This window comes from Plecotus auritus (genome assembly GCF_963455305.1).
Source record: "Plecotus auritus genome assembly, chromosome: 2".
Lineage (NCBI taxonomy): Eukaryota > Metazoa > Chordata > Mammalia > Chiroptera > Vespertilionidae > Plecotus > Plecotus auritus.
Window position 1 is genome coordinate 160,078,045 of NC_137771.1, and position 21,257 is coordinate 160,099,301.

The 21,257-nt window shown below is 40.8% G+C and overlaps 1 protein-coding gene across 1 annotated transcript in view; it reads right to left on the reverse strand.

Annotated features, from left to right (window-relative positions):
- Positions 1-7,963: 7,963 nt before the first annotated feature.
- The window catches only part of CCDC80 (coiled-coil domain containing 80), a 35,618-nt gene continuing 22,324 nt past the window's right edge, over positions 7,964-21,257 (reverse strand). Inside the window, exons 6-9 of the mRNA XM_080656067.1 lie at positions 19,594-19,742; positions 12,242-12,345; positions 9,449-9,529; positions 7,964-8,471 (exon numbers count right to left, since the gene is read on the reverse strand). Of these exons, the coding sequence (XP_080512193.1) occupies positions 8,125-8,471; positions 9,449-9,529; positions 12,242-12,345; positions 19,594-19,742 (681 nt within the window). The 3' untranslated portion in view covers positions 7,964-8,124. The remainder of the gene's footprint in view (positions 8,472-9,448; positions 9,530-12,241; positions 12,346-19,593; positions 19,743-21,257) is intronic.

The window sequence follows — 21,257 nt, forward strand, 5'->3', positions numbered from 1 at the left end:
GGAAGTTGCTTCAAGGAAGTGGAAGGGAAGCAGGGACCACAAAAAATTGTAATGAGGACATTTTCTAGATGTGTATTTTTCTTCTATATTGGTTGAAACTCCTGCTCTGAGGGCCAGTTCCATAAAGATGGGGGTAATACTGCCTCCTCCTGATGAAGATGGGTCATCACTGGAGCTTTAGTATGTTTTTCTGTTTTAGATCAAACCCCTGCTTTGGTGAGAAGTCGGGTTATGTGAAGTGCCATAAAAGCACACGAGGTTTCTGTATAGCTGTGAAATTTGCTACTAGAATTTCTATATTGCATACTCTACGTACTTATATAATAGTTTATGTATTCTCATATACATTTAATCCACTGCGTTAAATATTTTAATCTTATTTTGTAAATTTTTTTCTGTGAAGTTTACACACATCACCCTGCAAGGCTTTCCCCAGTTCACATGTTGAAAAGGCTCACCAGATTCCACAGAGCACCCTCACAGAAGACCTTTATTTAGAAGGGAAGGATACAGTGCAGCAAGGAAAGGGGAGTGCAGACGATGGGGTCCAAGGAGATTGCATGCCTAAGCTCCTGGAGCTTTGTTTCTACACAGATCATGGTCTCACCACGACCTCCAGCTCACACTACCAAGAGGAAACTTGACTTTGGGAGAGCCCAAGTGGAATTTCCCAGGATAGTTATGCCTCTCTGGCCATGTAATTAGCCAGGTTTACTTACGTTATCAGGCCAGTTGGGAACCATCACTAAAGACACAGATACTGGGGATTAACAGGGTAGTTTCAGAGTTTAAATGGCACATCATAAATCCCATTGCCCTTATCTTGGCCCAGAGTGAAAAACCAGACATCTTCATATCTTCATGTTCATGGAGATGAAGCTAGAGCTTTCCAGTCTCGTTGTAAGCCAACTCTATCATATATATATATATATATATATATATATATATATATATATATATATATACACACACACACACACACACACACACACACACACACACACACACACTGAGTGGCCAGATTATTATGACCACCTGACATTTGTAGGCAAATTAGCTGCACACTGCATCATATGGGATATGGAAACCAGGAACACGAAGGCCTGTTCGAACACCTTTGCTGTCTCCAGTTACCAAGATTAAATGTCTCCAATTCACACAAGAACACAAGGATTGGACAGTTGAGCATTGGAAAAAATCATGTGGTCAGATGAATTACGTTTCCAGTTGCATCATGCAGATGGCAGAGTGAGAATTTCACGGGAACAGCATGAAAGCATGCACCCCACATGCATGAGTACAACCTTTCAAGCTGGTGGGGGCAGTGTTATGGTTTGGGGCATGTTTTCCTGGCATGATTTGGGCCCTTTGATTCATGTGGAACAACGTCTGAATAGCACAACATACCTAAGTATCATTGCTGATCAAGTTCATCCTATCATGTTGATGGCGTATCCCAATGGAGATGGCTTCTTCCAACAAGACAATGCGCCATGCCACAGTGCTTGTATTGTGCAGGAGTGGTTTCAAGAACATTAGGGAGACTTTACCTTGCTTAGGTGGCTCCCACAATCACCAGATCTCAATCCAGTTGAGTATTTGTGGGACGAAGTTAAAAGAGCCATCAGGCAGCTGGTTCCACAACCATCATATCTCACAGAACTGGACAGTGCTATTCATCAGGCATGGTGTCAGATTCCTCGCATCACCTTTCAACATCTCATGGAGTCAATGCCAAGAAGAATCGCCACAGTATTGAAGGCAAAATGAAGTACTGATGGGGGTGGTCATAATAATCTGGCCACTCAGTGTATATCCTTACCTTCCAACCTCCTTCCTTCAATTAGGAAGCTAAGTGGGTCAAAATGAGGATAAAAAGACAGACTATAGCCATGTTTCCTCTCTTTGCCTCTCGGACACAGCTGATCCTTGCATGGGCAATAGATTACAGATACATTATCTTTCTTAGTGCTCAGTTTTCCCAAGTCGAGGATGGTGAATAGGCACCATGCTAGAGCTAGAGCTTTGAAGTTTATGCTGTAGGATTAAGGGCATTCCCTAGTTTCCATCTTAATGAAGTTTTCTTCTATAACTTAATTACTTATTGTTCATTCTGGTTTATTTCAGGGAGGGGTGGTGCTTGTGAATAAATTAATAGTGCCATCATTTTCCATGGACATCCTAAATCTTTGAGAGATAGGAAGTTCCCAGGGGAAGAAGTGCCTGCACTATGAGTATCCAAAAGCCACTGACCGTGGTGATGATGGAGTCAATATGAGGGACTTGCTCAAATCATGTGGAGCTTGACAGGAAGAGTAATGTAATACTCTTAGCCCCCAAAAGACTGAAAAACTATCATCACTTATCTCTCCCTGGTCCCTTCCAACCACTCACACTCACGTCATTGATTATATATACTATCTTATAATTGACAGTGTACTTGACTGTTCTTTCTAGTCTGTACAGGAAAATGTCTGTTTCAGTTTTTATTCCTGGTTTCTAGCAAACTACATAGAAAATAATGGAAGTACAATAAATGTTTGAATCACCATATAACTTGCATCTAACCTTCAAGTTAGTAACTTGCATTAAGAAATGAAATGACCAAGAAACTAGAAACACCAATCAGTAAGGATATATGCACCCCTGTGTTCATAGCAGCACAATTCACCATAGCTAAGATTTGGAAACAGCCTAAATGCCCATCAGCAGATGAGTGGATTAGAAAACTGTGGTACATCTACACAATGGAATACTATGCTGCTTTAAAAAAGAAGGAATCTTTACCATTTGCAGCAGCATGGATGATACTGGAGAGCATTATGCTAAGTGAAATAAGCCAGTCAGTGAAAGAAAAATACCACATGATCCCACTCATTTATGGATAATAAAGAATATTATAACCTGATGAACAAAGGTAGATACAGAGGCAGAGAAGCATTGAACAGACTGTCAAATTACCCGGGAAGGTTGGGGGCGAGGGGGAGAGTTAAGAGATCAACCGAAGGACTTGTATGCATGCATATAAGCATAACCAATGGATGCAAGACACTGGGGGGTGAGGGCATGTATGGGAGTGGGGTGGGGGGCAATGGGGGATATGGACAAATATGTAATACCTTAATAAAAAAGAGAAGAGAAAAAAAAAAGAAATGAAATGACCAGATGGTTCTTTGCACACATCAAGGCTTTCAGCTATTCCTGAACAGGTCTTGCCAAATTTGGGCATATACCTAGCTCTGCCTACCCTGTTTCAGTTCGGTTCTTTAAAAAGTGTTCCTGACCAGAAGCAAGCCAAGGCTGGAAAAGAGGAATGAAGGAGACAGATGGAGTGAAGATGATGTCTGCAGGTAGAATTTACTCTTTCTCTAAGTTTTGGAGGAAAAAGTGAGGCTTGTTTCCAGGGGTTGGCAATCTTCCAGAAAGGGTTTGCCAAGCTGTTCTCTCCCTCCCACCTTCAATGATCTCCTTTTGCATTGCAGATATCCTTGGAAAGAGTGGCACCTTCAGGCTCTCAGTTACACCTAATCAGTTATAGCCATCCATGAGCCAGAATGGGTCATGACAGAGGGGCCTGGGAAAGGGGGAAAGGGCCAGGAGAGAGGAAAGGGGTGCTTATTGGGGAAGAGGAAAGCCAAATAAAATTTTGATCAGGATCAGTTTTATCTATTTAAAATCACCCCATCTTTTCACGCAGCCTCCTTATCACATGTATCCACCCATAGATTGAAGGATGGAGGACCATTCTTTTGCTTTCTAGGAAGAAAGCACTAATATTTAAGGCCTCTGCAGTCAGCAAGGGACTGCCCAGTTTGTCCAAGCTTTAGGACAACAGATGATGCATGTGGTCACCAAGTTAGGAAGCTCGGTACCTTGTGGGAGGGACTCCTTAAACGTTCAGGATGCTCACAGTCTTTGCCAACCTGAAAGTTCTTGAAAATGCCAGTCTGGCTATAAGGAGATGATGAGGGTTTCTGTTGTTAGATGTATGACCTCCTTGATTCAGCTGCAGCAGTGCACTATGCTGGGAAGAACTTGGGGAAGTTATTTCATACCTTTTCCCCAACCCTCTAAACATCTGGAACTGAATTCTGAACTACGAAGTCTAAATTCTCTGAGAATTCAATTCATTTTGACCACAGAAAACCTCTGAGCTTAGCAGCCTACTCCTTAAAGGTCAAGAAAGATTCATAAATGTCAGAGTTAAACAGAAACTTACATATCTAGTCCTACTCTCTTATTTGGAGATGAGAAACTGAGCCCCAGAGGTAAAGTGACTCATCTCAGGTCACAGGTAAGTACATGGCAAAGCAAGGACCAGCAGTTGTCCCAAGACCAGTGGCCTTTCTAGGACACCCACTGAATCTGCTACAATTGGCTCTTTGCCCTCACTACCTGTAGTGTAAGTGCCTGACAGTTAGCTTTTTTTGGTTTGTAATGTACTTATTTGACAATAACTTTGGCTTACCAAGGCATTCATTTAGAAAACATCCATCTTGAATAAACATATTATCTACTACATAACTAAATAGCCAGCTGCCTATCCATGAAGTTCCTATTTATTTATTTTTGTTTATTTAAAATATCCAAGGATTTTTTATTATTATGGATTTCAGAGAGAAAGGTGGCAAGAGAGAAATATCAATATAAGAGAGAAACATCTATCCATTGCCTCCTGTATCGGTCCTGACCAGGATAGAGCCCACAACCTTTTGGTGTACAGGAAAACACTCCAACTGAGTCACCTGGCCAGGGCTGAAGTCCCCCTTGTAGAAAGCCCTCGATGACCTAGATAACTGATCACTTGAGTCACCCTGCTTTTTCCTTCCTGCACTTTAACTTCTGCCCTTATGTTTTAAATTCACCAGTAAGGTGTGAACCCATGAAGCCCTAGAACCTATCTTTGACCCCAATAAATTCAAAACCTTTGGTTCCCATTCTTCCTGTGACCTAGTTCCAGGACCTGTGAGTAATAAACTAGTTTTTTTCAAAGCTCCCTGAGGGTGTAGCTGAAGTGCATCTTGCAATCATAATAAGGACAAGGCCACAACATGGTTCTGCTCAGGGAAATGTCTGTGGGGGCTGCCACCACAGTATGGATCCAGGTGAGTGCCTCAGGCATTCCTAGCTGATAGCAGCACTATCAAAGGCTGAGACCAACACAAAACACATCCATGACCTTGATTCTTGAGCTCATGATCACATGTACAAAACTCAGAGAAAGTCTGGCATTGGGAGCTTTGCACCAACTCTGAGAGAACTGAAGAGTAGGAGTTAGCATTTTAACTGTGCTTCATTTTTGCCATGAAGTTAAGAATATTCATTAACTACACCGCACTCTCTGCACACCCCAACCCACTAAGTAGAGAGCAGCTAAGAAGGAGAGAGGAAGAAAGGAAAGCAATCGACAGGGAAAGGAGAATTCGTGGTGGCAGAGCAATGGACAAAGTTTCTTTTCAAGAGGCCACTCTATCTGTAATCTCCATACATGACTGAGTCCTGAGATCAACAATCAGGGCCCACTGAGGTTACCATCCTCCCTGGTCTTGAGCTATTTTTATCCTCGATGCTCTAGAAGTTGAGAAGGTGTGAGTTTCATTATTAACTAACCTCCAGAAAATGAGACCATTTGGGTTCCACGGGCTTCCCTGCACCTCACCCGCCTGCCTCTGTAGCAGGGGAAGGAACTCTCTGCTGAATTAATATTCACTGCAGAGCCTGGGATTGCTCTGGTAAAAAACAATTATTGAAATTCGTGGAAGGGAACTGTGACAACCAGTGACTTTGGCAAGGCTGTGTCCTTTTCAGGATCATCCAGATTTCCCTGACTCAACCAGCTGCTTTTCTTTTTAAATACCATAATTCCACAGTCTTTCTAATAAATGATATATTGTTTGTTCCTTACCATTTTTGTTGTTGTTATGGTTTTGAAAGAAATGCTTTTACAGAAAAACAATACCCAGATTTCAAACTCTCTGATCTATACCCCTAGAAGACAGAGACTCATGTTACCTAAATATCCAGTTTTCTCATCTGCTGGAGAATACTTTGTATTTTACCAGATTGTAGAATTTGAGGACTTTTACCAATAACACCTTCCTCTGAAGGTATTTCAGGGTTTTTGCTGAGCTATGGCTAATTCTACAGTGCTCCAAATGATGACCCATAATTTTTAGGCCCCTCTCATTAGAGAAAGGAGAGTCAGAAACATTGCTAATTACTAATCTCAGTGCAAGCAAAACCAGAAGAATGATTGAAAAAGTAATCTGAGCTTATGAAAAACGGTTGTTGTTCTTTGATTGTAGGAGCTACAATCTTACTTGATATTATTTTAGAAGTAAATTTTCTATTTCTATCTAAATTCATTTCTTTGAGAGATGAGACTCCCTCATTATCATATTTCCTAAAACTGAGACTATTTGGGCCTCTTACTTAAGCATTGTCCCTACATTATTTCAGAAGCAATGGTAAAGAAATTAATTTTTATTGGCAATTTTAAGCTGCGCTTCACCTTGGCATAAATTTAAGAGTAATATACGTCAACCTGGCTCTTTCCCTTGCACATCTCTTGCAGCTGGTACAGGCTGTTCTGGAAGGAGGGAGGAGGAAAGCTCTCCACCGTGCGAGAGGGGTGTGGTGGGAGCATAATTTACAGAATAAGAGAACTGTGTTCTAAAGTCACTTGAACTTTCCAGACCTCAGTTGCCTGTATAACAGGTAAGACTGAATGGTCATGGAGAATGAGGGGCAAAACGAGATTTTTTCAAACTCATGTAGTCACAATTTCCACTTTTACTGTAATTGTAACAAAGTTCAGCTGATGTGAAGACAGATTTGTACAAATAGGCACAGGTGAGTTAATAGGGAACATTCACATGTTGAAATGCAGTTATCGATATCTTTGCTCATTGCTCATTAGAGTTAATAACCAACACAAACATTATTTGGAGAATTAGTTATTATTAACAGTGGAAAAAAATAAGCATCCCATTACTGATAGAGGCTGGCACTGTCAGCCTGGGAATCTGACTGACTGCCTCAAGGCCAGCTCATCGATATTAGTTGGTAATAGTACTTGGCAGTTGTTTGTTGAAAAAAGAGAAGAAGGAAAGAAGGAAGGAAGGAGGAAAGGAAAGTATTTAGTTTATGTGCTGTATGTAAAAAACACGTTCTTTTTCAAAGAAAAGGATTGTATTTTCTTCTCCAGCTACAATTTTATCCACTGTGATATAGTACCATTTGCCTTTGACAGCACAAAAGAACTCCTGAATAGAATCTCCCTCTTTGTAATTTTATTTTACAAGGTCCTGTGTGGTAACAGACCCATTAGCAAATAAGTACAGGGGTCAACGGTGAGGGGTCAAGGTGTTCCATGCCAGGAAGTCCACGGTACCTGCTAGAACTCTATAGGTGTCACCTCTAGCAGCAGGGTCAGAGTCCACTGCTGATTTAGGGATTCCTCTTCCCTGCCCCATCTCAAACTCAAGATAACATCAACAGAGTGGGTGGTGGCTATAATAGAAAGGCTGGTTTTGGTGCTTTCTCTGGTTTGGTAGCCAGTATCAATGGACTCCTGTGGTATCAAGCTTCATGAAAGAAAATAACACCATGAAGAAAGCAGATCCATCTCAATCATTTCTTGATGAACATTTCAAAAAAGGTTAAGAAACTATCTCTTCTGTCTGCCCCAGTTGTTCAGATGTGTCCTGAAAATACGTGCTGTGATCTTTAATTTCCTTGATCATAGTTTGCACTTACCAATGAACACTAAAAAAAGTAGAAGACAGACATAATTACTTATTCTATAGAATTTTGTATTCCAAATCATGTCCATCATGTAAGAGAAGTAAAATACCCATTTTCAGTAACCATTTTTCAGCACCAGATCCCCTCCAGTTAGAACAAATACTTATTTCAAATGCCTTTATGACTTAAGGCTTCAATAACAACTCATGAGTAGGCTAAGGTTTGCTATTATTTAATCTTGGAAGAACACAGAAAGAAAAAGGAAGGGAATGTAGTGGGCAGTGTGGAATGTAGGCAGAACTCCTTTACGTAGCTGGCCACGTGTGGCTTTAACAGATGAAGGGGAAACTGACTGGGGCTAAGGTTACATATTTCTGTTCAATAAGGGTATCCATGGTGGTAGCTCTCATGGTGACGGTAGTCGTCCTGGTAACCATCCTGGTATCCTTGGTGGTAACTATGGTAACCGTAGCCTGCATACTCATCTTCTGGGCAGCGCATCCCCAGTGACTGCTGAATGGCCATTTCCTGTCTCCGGAGTTGCATCGAATCAATTAAATCGTACACGATCACCATGGACCACATTGGGGAAGGATACCAGGATTTTACATTTCCATCTTTTCCAACTAGAAGCATGGAGAAGTACTCAGGGCTCACTTGAAAATAGTTACGTATGTCTTTCACCAAATGGGCTGGTACATCTTCTCGCTCAACAACAGAGCTCCCTAGAATAGAATTAGAAAAATTGTTAGTGGATTAAAGCGAGCACTCAGGAAAACCAAGTGAGAAGAAATCACAGTGAGAATGAAGAAAGGACCCATGATCTATTCTCTTTAGCTCAAGATCCAATTAAAGAAGTTTGCTGTTTTTTTCCTACTAGAAATTAAATGTCCCTGCTGTGTACATGATGTCCCCTTTATAAGAATGTTAAACATATAAAACCAGTCCCTTAATTTAATCCTTACAAGATCAATTTATTTAAGATTTGTCATTAACAAAGATTATATTATTTGCATTTCTAAGTTTATTTCCAATTAGCTTAGTTAGTTCTTTGCAATTACAATTTTTCTTTTGATGCTGTAGTCTGTATTTTAAAAAAGCTTATTTTATTGTTAAAGGTGAAGAACAACCAATCATGTAAGCACTGGGTAAATGTATTTGAACTATTATGATTATTGACACTGTCCAGCATTGTGCCTGGATTTCATATACATTTTCTCATGTAAAGAGCCTGATATTGGAAGGAAGGACTGGATATGCCTTCTGAAATCTTTAGTCGCTAGTCATTTTCTTTCAGCTTCTTGGAGCCTTTTAGTATACTAGTATATCTTCATCTGTTGAAAGGGAATCAATAAGATATAACCTATGGGCCTCATAGTACCATCGTGAGAATTAAATGAGATAACATAGATGAAAATGCTTTGTAAACCAGTCAAATATTACTAGTTAATAAAGTAAATATTTTTACTATCATTTATGAGTAATTTTACATTGAAAACAATGTTAGTTTTTTCACCCCACTTCCCCTTCCTCTACACACATACTGTGTAGGCATGCACGCGCATACGTGCGCGTGCACACACACACACACACACACACACACATCCTTATGTGCAAAGGAGGTGGGGTATACCTTAGAGGTATACCCACTGTTAGCATAAAATTCAATATAATTTAATTATTATAAAATAGAACACTATACCATTAATCGGGAATAGTTCTAAGACTCCCCCAATTTCTTCTCCAATGCCTAAAAGCTTCAGAATGGTTATGTGGCGCAGACCTGAGAGAAAAAAAAAAGCCATAGAATTAGAGGAAAGGACTTTAAGTCATCTTTTAATTCCAAATACCAATGTCTGACCATTAAAATCTCTAAGTTTAAAAAGAATATAGAACATAACCTGATTAGGTAGAATAATCTATTTTTAAATTATTCCATAAGAAAATACTTAAATATTTCTACAACTGTAGATTTTGGGAATTAACAGCATCAGATGTTGTTTGCTTTGGGGGGGTGTTGTTTTTGTATATTAAAATAGAATAATTTGCTCTAAAACTGTGATTCTGACTTTATTAAATGACAAGACGAAAATAAAGTCATCAGAACATTAAAAGATCTAAGATGATCTAAACTGATTAGTGTTCTGAAAAAAAGTCACATAAACTTACATGGATTGCTTTCAGGAAAAAGACGGGAGACCTTATCCATTGTGATTGTTAAAGAAATAATTCTGGCTTCCCTGAATAAAGTTTGTGGCTTAAAAGGCAGATTCTTATCACTTATTTAGAGGATTCAAAGGGTAGGTCACACTTAGGCAAGCACAGTCTGCTTCCCACCCTCAGCTAAAGTTTCAGGAAGGAGAGGTCATGCCTTGGCAGCTCACTGGAATTCTTTTGAAGATGAAGCACACATGGAGGGATTCAGGAGAAAGAAACCGGAGGGCAAGGGGGCTGACAATTCATTCTCTCAAGCTCTCATGGCTTAGACAAGGTTCCAGCCTACTCAGTGTAATAACTTGGGACTAATAATATGAATACTGTTGGTGTTTATTGTCCAGGGGAGAAAACTGAAAGCAGCTTTGGGAGGTCTCTTTTAAGGAGGAGCTTAAAGCAAAATATTTTTTCAAAAAAGTTTTTGTGGTCTTTACTCTTCTCAGAGAAGTAAAACGTTCTGTTCTATATGTTGTTGACTTGTGTTTCCCAAAAGGGAAGATCATGAATTTATTCATGAGTTGTTCACATTTCCTGTATATTGTAAACAAGAGTTTGCCTACAGTAATGTGACTTAGGCTCTACGTGCAGAGGTTAAAAACACTAGCCAGTTTGGCTCAGTGGATAGAGCATTGGACCTTGAACTGAAGGGTCCTGGGTTCGATTCCATTGAAGGGCACGTACCTCGGTTGCTGTCTCCGTCCCCAGCGCCACCCGGTTAGGGCGCGAGGCAACCAATTGATGTGTCTCTCACACATCTATGTTTCTCTCTCTCTCTCTCTCTCTCTCTCTCTCTCTCTTCCCCTCCCTTCCACTCTCTAAAAATCAATGGAAAAATATCCTAGGGTGGAGGATTAACAAACAAACAACAACAACAACAAAAAACCAACATCACCTAATAGCTGCAGCAAAGATGTCTTTAGAAAATTAACAAGTCATAATTTTATTTATATTCTTATTGTGAAGGGTCATTAACTACTCCAGGAACTTCTGTTTTCTAGCACCATTGGTAGTAATTTAAAATACGCTTAAGAATAGTGTCACAATCAAATCTTACATATGTTGATATAAAGTCTTAAAATTTTTAAAATATATATTTATTGATTTCAGAGAGGAAGGAAGAGGGAGAGAGAGATAGAAACATCCATGATGAGAGAGAATCATGGACCGGCTGCCTCCTGCAAGTCCCCCACTGGGGATCGAGCCCACAACCCAGGCATGTGCCTTGACCAGAATCGAACCTGGGACCTTTCAGTTCGCATGCCAACGCTCTATCCACTGAGCCAAACCAGCTAGGGCTAAAGTGTTAAATTTTAACCGTGATAATAGAAGCATAAATAAAAACTGAAATGTATTTATAATTTACAGTTACAGGTACATAGCAAGGATCCAGGCTCTGTTGGTGCTTTACAAAACTCACCTCCCCCTTTGATAAATCAAGTACAGTTGTATAACAAATTATTTCCCTTTTTGACAGAAGTATAAAAATAATACTGATTCCAATAATATTTTTTTAAAACAGTGGCCCCTGCTACTTCCCCACACCCAGGACTCTCAAAAGTTCTTCCTCTGCAGAGGTATATCTTAAATGAGACTTCAGTTGGGATTTCCACTTTTGGAATTGCCATTATGTATGTACTATGCATTTTCCTTTCTAAATATACACTTTAAAAATGATAGTAGATGCATCAGATCACTAGAATAATAATGTTTGGTAAACACACACACACACACACACGCATTAATTTTCAAAACACTGGGCAATTCACTACAAAAAAAAGTTCTCTATTACCTACTTGTCTTAAAAATAAGGCTCTGTTTAACAGATCGCTTGGTGCCCTTTTAAAGGAATGACAAATTAGCATAATGTGCTTCAATTAATACATTCATTCCCAACACCATTCCTGTTGTACAAAAGATATTTAATTTGTGAAGTATCCAGAATTACCTAAGTAAATGATGAATATCATAACTTAGGTCAATGATGATAGATATGGTCTTGAGACATATATATGACATAATACAGATCACTGACAGTAAAGCAGCAGGTATTTTCACGAAGAATCTGAGAGGGGAGAATATTGAGAGAAAAAAAAATAGATCCCAGTTGAATAAGGCTCCAGTCTGAAAGCAACTTTATACTCAATATAACTGAGTAAGTGTCTGGGAATCTATAGTCTGGACTGGGGAACATCTGAATGAGCTAAGCTTCTATGTTTCATTTTAGAGTTGAGCAGGAAGAGAGTGGTGTGGGAAGGCAGAGATGACGAGGCTTCCCACTCACCAAAATTGCATGCCTGGCCACTGAGGGCCGAGAGTTGCTGTGAATAGGCCCAGTCTTCATCATTAGGAGCAGAGATCACCAGCAACCGCCTCCTCCATCGGAATCTGGAAAAGAAGCAGAAGGCCACAATGACTGCTTCGAACAATAGAGGCTATAGTGTAAGGAAGCAGGGTAACTTTGGCTGTTGGTATTTTCCTATGCCCAGAACAAAAAGCACTGACTCTCAGAAACGTCTCATAGCTCCTCAAAGCCATTCAACCGCATTTGCACATTTCTTGTACTTTTTCTGTTGTAACTTCACAGTCTGCCTACTGTGGAATTTGCATGGTATGTCAGGCATGAGTTTGGCCACCATGCCTGATGAGGTCACTTAGGAAGAGACACAGCTCTCAGATGCAATAGGGACTGACCAAAATTGTATGTCCTATTGTAGCAACAGAAATAAGGAATCTAATCTCACTTATATGTGGAATCTAATGAACAAAATAAACTGACTGATAAAATAGAACCAGTGGCATGGAAACATGGAACAGACTGATGAATCTCAGAGGGAAGCAGGGAAGGGGAGCAGTAAGAGATTAATCAAAGAACTTACATTGCATATATACATTGCCCATGGACACAGAGAAGAGGGTGATAAAAGATTGGGGTGGGGCAGGAACTGGGTAAAGGGGGGCAATGGGGGAAAAATTAGGACATCTGTAATACTCTCAATAATAAATATTTTTTTAGAAAGGAATCAGAAGGGGACTGAGGAAAATTCAAGTTCAAGTAGAGTTCCCTAGGGCTTGGAGGGGGATTAAGAAATAATTATATGTACAGAAAATAGAATAGGAAAAGAGAACTGAATTTTAAGTAGGTGACAGGAAGAAGGAAAATGGGAAAGTGGCTCAAAAGGTCAAGGAGGATTCCTGGCAAAACAAAGCTCTATTTACCTTCCTCAGTAGCTAATGGTTTCTCCAGAGGCAAGCACAAGTTCTAAAATGTACTCTATCCCATTAGTAAGTACCAACACTTATAAAGTACCCCTATGAACTAGAATGGGACTAAACCTATAGCCATAGGATTTTAGAATATACTAGAGGCCCGGTGCATGAAAATTAGTGCACTCAGGGGGGGAGGGGGTAGGGGAAAGGGTTCCTCAGACCAGCCTGCGCCTTCTCACAGTCCAGGGCTCCTCAGAAGGTGTCCGACTGACGGCTTAGGCCTGTTCCCTGGGGCAGTGGTCGGCAAACTCATTAGTCAACAGAGCCAAATATCAACAGTACAAGGATTGAAATTTCTTTTGAGAGCCAAATTTTTTAAACTTAAATTTCTTCTAACGCCACTTCTTCAAAATAGACTCGCCCAGGCCGTGGTATTTTGTGGAAGAGCCACACTCAAGGGGCCAAAGAGCCGCATGTGGCTCGCGAGCCACGGTTTGCCGACCACTGCCCTGGGAAATCAGGTCTAAGCTGGCAGTCAGACATCCCTATGGCAGCCCGGGAGTCCTCAAGGTTTGTCCGACTAACTGCTTAGGCCTGCTCTCAATGGGGAGTGGGCCTAAGCCATTAGTCAGACATCCTTAGCACTGCCACGGAGGTGGGAGAGGCTCCCACCACTGCCGCTGAGCTGGCCAGCCATGAGCCGGCTTCTGGCTGAGCGGTGCTCCCCCTGTGGAAGCACACTGACCACCAGGAGGCAGCTCCTATGTTGAGCATCTGCCCCCTGGTGGTCAGTGAGTGTTATAGCAACCGGTTGTTCCTAGTTGTTCTGCCCTTAGGGTCAATTTGCATATTACCCTCTTATTATATAGGATAGTAAACTTGTTTCTGCTATTATAGCTCCAACACAGTAGATAGTGGAAAAAGCATTTGTCTTGTAGCCAGGAAACATTTGTCACTGCTACTTTTGTGGTCCCTGAAGCATGTCTCTCAATTCATCTAAGTCTCAGTTTTTCCTAATCTCTAGAATAAAAAATAGCATCTACTTCAAAGAGGTGTTATAAGAATTAAACCAGAGCTAAGGAATGTAAGTTACCAATGTGATGACATGGATATAGATAGTGTCTTCATCTGCAGGCTCCTAGATGTTGAAGTGTGTCCATTAACAGGCCTTGGACATTGTCTATCACACTGCCCATATCATAACTGATCTAACCCTTGTGTTTGTACCATTTTACAGCTCACTTGCATCTACAGCATATGTGTTTCCTGTTAGAGCCCAGTGAGCACACAACGTATTGTCTCCATTTTACAGATGACAAAGTGAAGCTTAGAGAAGTGAAGTAACTTGCCTACCTAGTAAATCTAAGAGGTGGTAGCAAAATACAGATTTCTCTGGCTCCCAGGCCTTGGTATCCCTCAACTACCACCCTCAGTGATCCTGCTGCTTGGCTGGTGCTGCCAGGGTCCCTGAGAGGGTAGCAGGGAGAGAGCACAAGCAGAGCGTATGCAGCCAAGGGGCAACAGTATGGAGTTGTCTCAAATTCCGCCTTCACCGGAGAAGGGGTTTTGCTTTCTGCCTCCAGTGCAGGCAACTGTGGGCTGTGAGTGTACTCACTGAGCTGGAAGCCAGCTTATTTTATTCATCGCTTCTCTCCCTGTGCCCCTTCTAGCCTCAGAGTGAACATGAGAATTTTCAACCCAAAGAAAATGGCCTCTTGGGGGAATAGTGGTTTGGGTGAATGAGAGAAAATGATAGTCTGATGAAATACAACCTCTGAATAGATGCCTGGAGCAAGACTCGCCAAGAATTGCTTGCTGTGACATTACATTCGCTTCCTCTGCTTGTTTTTCTTCAAAGGGAAAGAAAAACTAAAATCTCCACTGAGGATAGGGAGATGAATGTGTTTGGCATGGAGGAGCAGAGAGGAGCATCTGAGACAGTCCAAAGTTTCCTGGGAAAAGGACCAGTGACTGCTGTCGGATCACAAACATGGTCTCCTGCACTTTCCCTGCTTCCTTAGGAGACATGCCAGATCAGCGCTGGCCCCCCAGCCAGCATCCAAACCAGGCCAGCCTCCCTGGCCTCACACGGAGCCTAAAGTATCCTGCAGGGAGCTATTTTGGGTGAGGTATATTTTGACTTGTTTACCTGTGTGCACTGCTGTCGGCTGTCCTGATTGCAGAGGAATGGGGTCTAAGACTCCGTGCTCTAGACACACCAAGAGAAGGTCATTTCCCTAAGAAATGATTTTTCTTCTCCCACAGCCCTTCACAGGAAGATAAAAGCTCACAGCTCTAGACACTGAAGGAAATAACGCCCGTAGGATGTAACAAGAGATGTGTGTGTGTGATCCAGATCCTTATTCTGGACAACTTGTTTTTCTGTCACTTTAGCTTCTCAGTAAATAAAAATTATATGAGCTATGGATGTGTTTGCTTCTCTTAACCAAAATTAGTGTGCATTCGCCCACTCTTTGGGGCTTGTGTGTCAGAGAAAGGTAATTATAGGCTGAACCAAATGAGTGTCGCTAAAGGTTAGATTGGCTTAGAGTCTGGTCAGCTGAAACCAGGCTTTATAAACCCACCAACAACTCAACAGATCTGAAGGAAAATTCCCATTTGGATACTGATTTATTTATATAACTTTTAGTTTAAAAATATTTTTTTTCAGTTCTCTTTAACTGGGTTTTAATTCTGAGGTATTTGCTAAATCTCCTTTTCTCACCTCTCCTCACCTCTCTCTCGATGACAAAATTCTCTAACTAGGAGCTAACTAACTGGCCCTAATACTACTAATAGCTTGCATTTATTGATTGTTCACTTTGTGCTAGATTCTGGGCCATCATTACCTTAAGTATTGAATTTACCTTCTATAACAATCTTAAGAATAGATACACTTATTACCCCCTTTTTAAATGAGAAAACAAAAACACAAGAGGTTAAATAATCAGCCCAAGATCACACAACTAATAAGTGGAGAAATCAGAAATTAAATTCTGGGCTGTCTTTCTCATGCATTTAAGTAATATACTATTGAACTTTAATTTTTAAGACCAATGATAATGATCAGCACAGTGATTTCTAACTTGTGCCCATAGTCATGTATACCCATAGAACATCCAAATCATGATCATATACCATTCTGAATATCCATAAGAAATGTACATTCCTGAAATAGTAATTAATGTAAGAGCCCCTGGGGGCTCTTACATTATAAAGAAAATATCCTATATAATAAAGAGGTAATGTGCAAATTAACTCTCACACCCTCACAAGATGGCTGCCTATGACCAGGCCGGCAGGGGGATTAGTGAGGGACAACCAAACAACTGAACAGCAGGATGCGTGGGGCAATCAGGCCTGGGGGGGGTGGGCTGTGAGTGGCAACCAGGCCAGCGGGGGGGGGGGGGGGAGCAGTTTGGGGCAACCAGGCAGGCAGGCAGGTGAGCGATTAGGAGCCAGTGATCCAGGATTGTGAGAGGGATGTCCAACTGTCTGACATTCCCCAAGGGGTCTGGATTGGAGAGAGTGCAGGCTGGGCTGAGGACACCCCCACCCCCGTGCACGAATTTTGTGCACCAGGCCTCTAGAAATTACATATTGTAGGACTCCATCCAGTTCAAAAGACTTTAGATGCAAAATGTGTGTACAAGTCCTAAGAATCAAAGATAAGACTAATTCAAATTAGTGACCAATGTAAATGAGCATTGCAAGACTGTGAGTGAAAAAAATTGAGATAATGTAAGATTTCCTTTTCAGGTTTAAAACCCAACACATAGTGATTATAAAAAGACATTCTGCCTGTGGATGGTAAGAAGAAGACCTCATGATATCTGCAGCTGAGAGTGTCACAGCTGGCCCAAATCCTTGGTTATAAATAACATCAGTGGTAACTGTCTATTTTAGAGGTTGGGCAACCTGAGTTTACTAGGATGGTTCAGAAAGTATGCATCTTTTAGTCGTGATTTAGAATTAAAAAGAGAATATTTTCAAAGAATCAAAGTCATTGTAATAATGTGTATTTCTAAGAAAATCCTGGTTTTCATTATATAATTTATGTTCTTGTGAAACTTAAGATAATTTGTCTTAATAAAATGACATCCTTAAAATTCAAAAGTAGAATGTGTAATTGAGTAATAGGTGTAAATGTATGGTTTTAAGTGGGAATCTCACTAAGTGTACACAGTTATTGGAACATCTGAGAGAACTTTAGATTCACTGTGTTTACAAGATTAACTTATTAAACTTATGAGTCATTTAAGTTCTCAGAAATACTTTGTTTATTTCAAGCAATTAGAATAAATATTTAAATGTGAAATGTCTGAAATAATGAAGTTGTTTAATAGCTGAGTTTTTAAGCAAGATCAAACATTATCAAAGCCCCTTAAAACTCTAGGTAAAATTTCCTAAGTTATAAATAGAACTAGAGGCCCGGTGCATGAAATTCGTGAATGGGTAGGGTCCTAGGCCTGGCCGGCAATCAGGGCCAATTGGGGCCTTCTGGCTGCTGGCCGGGGTCTTCCTTCATTCCACATCACTCCCTGGTGGTCAGCACACATCATAGTGAGCGATCGAACTCCCTGTCTCCCAGTCAAACTCCCAAGAGAACAATTTGCTTACTAGGCTTATATATATAGATTATAAGACTTAAAAGTCTAACTTAAATGTTTAAGGGAGAACTAAGATCAAAAGTAAACTTGTTTAAGGGAGAACTAAGATCAAAAGAATCTTTTCTACAAGGAAGGAAAAAAGGGGGAAATGGAAAGAAAAGGAAAATATACTTTTTTAAAAACTCCCTGAGAACAACCATAAGCTCTTATTCTTCTTCTTCTAAGTCACTGCCATCTAGAGGGATGACCTGGGATCAGAAGTTGATGTTTCAGTGGCCCCAGACTGAACAAGAAGCCATTTGCCTGTGGAGTCCTAGAGCCCTTTCTCAGCCAAGAGTGTGGCATGAAGGCTGAACTGAGTGGTCCTGTGGAGGTACCATTCCAGGTACTTGCATTGCACTGAAAATTTGGGTGAAGAACCTATAATTCATTTTAGCTCTGAAATCCTGTGGTTTTAGGATGATTTTCTTTCACTTCAAATTCTGGGCCTCTGGGTTCAAGACTAAAAATCATTCATTTCATATTTTCAAAAGGAGTATTAGATAAGAATGTGGACTTTGGTAGCCAGGTTATCCTGGGGCCACGGAGTCCTAATGCTGACACTAGCTGTAATGAGAGAAAGTTATTTAATCTCCATGATGTTTAATCTGCAACATGACAATAGTTACAGTATTTAGATCACTGGATCGTTGTGAAGACTAAACCCACAAAAGAAGGAGAAGTGCTTGACACAGAGGTGAGCATACAGCAAGTAATCACAGCAACCTTGGGATGGATGTAGGGCTACTTACTATCTTTATTCTCATTTGTCCCTGAGAGATTTTTAATTAAGAAACATAGGGGCAAAATAGCTAGTAAATTGCAGACCCAAAACTGAGATGAATGATAAGTCCTATGCTCTTTACACATCATGAGGTTATCGCCTAAGAGGCCCAAGCTTCCTGAATCTAGAGGAAGTCAGATTATCATTTACACATCATAGAATTCTTGATTCTCTGACTCGCTCATGGAGAATGTGCTTTATAGATACAAGTAAGGAAGCTCTGCCTGGAGTGATACACAGTTAACACCGAGCCGCCAAGCAAAGGCTTGCTCCATTTCAGGAGCCTCTCAGCCACACAATTCAGTTTGAGTGAGTCTACTTGTTGTAGGTGGAATTAGTGCAGCTTTGTACCTCCTAGGGCCTCAAAGGCCCTATAGAATTTTTATCCAACATGCAGGAAGGGGTAGGGAAGGAAAGACATGAAGAGATTTTTTTTTTATATTATTTTCTGTGTGTACAGAAAAGAGCTTCCCTACAACGGTTTGCCATAAACCGCTCTCCCCGGAGAACCAGGGGGTTGGGTTAAGAGGATTGCTCCTTCTGAGGTCCTGGTAGGGCTTTTGTTTTCTCTGCAGAGTCGGAAGGAAGCAGAAAATCAAGCACAGTGTTCCAAATCTGGTTTGAAACTAGAAGGGGCCTAATAAATAAATGAGTAAAATAAAATTGTTGTATACAAAGCCCTCCAAATTCACTGACTGAATAAAGTAACCCTCACAGGGCAGAATTCTGTATTTTGTGCCCAAAAAAAGGAGCAGAAAAGATTTATCCAAAGCCATTAAATCAAGCTTGCAGCTGCCCCCAGCCAGCCTTGTGACTAGAGCTACTTCCGACAAGGCAAAGACAGAGCCCAGTGGCCAGAGGGCTGGGAAGCAGACCTTTCACCAGGGAAGGTCGCTCTCTGCACACGTCTGCTCTGTGCTTCCTGGGCGTTTTCATTAGCTCACCCAGAACACATTCCTGCCTGCCTCCTCGGAGACTCCAAAGGGGATATACCTGGATAGGAAGTTCTCCAGTGACTGCTTCTTGTCTTCCTTGCAAACAATGCCCTCCTTCTTCTGTTTTTCCATGTCTTTGATTCGGGACTGGAAAGTATCGATCAGATCAAACACAGACTTCATTGCTATAGGCACCTCATAGTATTGCTGTTTAAGAAAGAATAGAAAGTATATAATGTATAAGCGTGTTTCTTCCCTCTGCTCAGAGAATAGGGAGCCCAGGAGAACTCAAGGGAATTCTGAAAAAATCAGAGCCTGGAGGGCTCAGTGGCTTAGAAACTCTCTCCTGTAATAGTACCTCTGCTAATGTTAAGAACTTCAAAATTCATGAGACAACCGCCACTTACCTTTTATGAAGATTGCTTCTCAACTGCACTCCTTTTATTGGAAAGGGTCCATGCCTCCTTCACCACACATATCCTACGTTCACTTCCCTACCTCTGGGACTAAACTGGTTCCTGTTCACTATACAATTGGCGAGGAAGTGAGAAATGCTCTATCTAACACAGGAATGGAATAACATGTTAGAATGTTCCACCTGAGCAATAAGGGTAATTGTCTACCAGAAGTGGACCTGTTATTTGGCCATTAGGAATCTGCATAAACTCTTTATGATTCCCAGAGATTATTTTATTGAGTGACCATCACTTAAAATCAGGCCGCTTCCTCAGAAAAGAATTGGGATACAATTCAAGGATAATGAAATTAAATTTGCTGGATCATTCTTGTCTGGACTTACAACAGCAACCTAAGATGGATTTGGGGCTGGCTGAACATAAGCAGCATAGATTAAGAACATGGCCTGGAGCTACATAGGGTCCCAGTGGGAAATTAAGTCAACCAGAGGATGTGAAAGCTGGCACAAACCTCAGGGATTAGCTAAGATTAGAGGTCAGATGCACAAGTACAAGAAGAATTAATGAAGGAACCTCTTTCTAGATTCAGAGAAATACTGCAGGTTGAATCAGCTGTACAGATAACCCAGGCAGACTTTTTCCTGATGATTTTCACATAAGCATGATATACTTATGTACATTCGAATGGTTAAGACAGTGGACTCTGGAGCAAGTCTGTATGGCTATGAAGTCCAATGCTAACTGGGTGACTTGTGCAATACTTAACTAACCTGGACCTCTGTTTATTCCTCTGTGAAATAAAAGTAATTTTTGTTATTTATTTTAGGTATCTGAGATAAAGGTCATCAAGAGTTAAGGTGAGTGCCTGGCATAAGGAAAGCACTCAACGAAGTTAGCTATTTTTGTTATTTTTTAAAATAATTCTTCATAGTTCAGAACCTTTGTCCCCAAGCATATGAACAAAGTAGGTATAAAACCTTACTGTCTTGTCCATATTTGATCAGGAATTAAATTTGTAGGCCCTTCTGAAGTAGGCCTATGTCAAATCTGGTTGTCTTGAAGGCAGAGGCCAAATACTCTTTATCTTTTATCCCCAGGGCCTGACACACCATGGCTATTCAACAAGTGTCTAATGAATGCAAGACATTGATGTTACAGAAGCATTTAGTCGGAGTCAAATAAGTGGGGCATAGGAGGTCATCCAACCCAGTCTTTTTCAGAGACCACATTTCTGGACACAAATTATACAGACCAATATGGAATATCTGGACACGGGAAATTTCAAAATTTTCCCATTTATAAAATA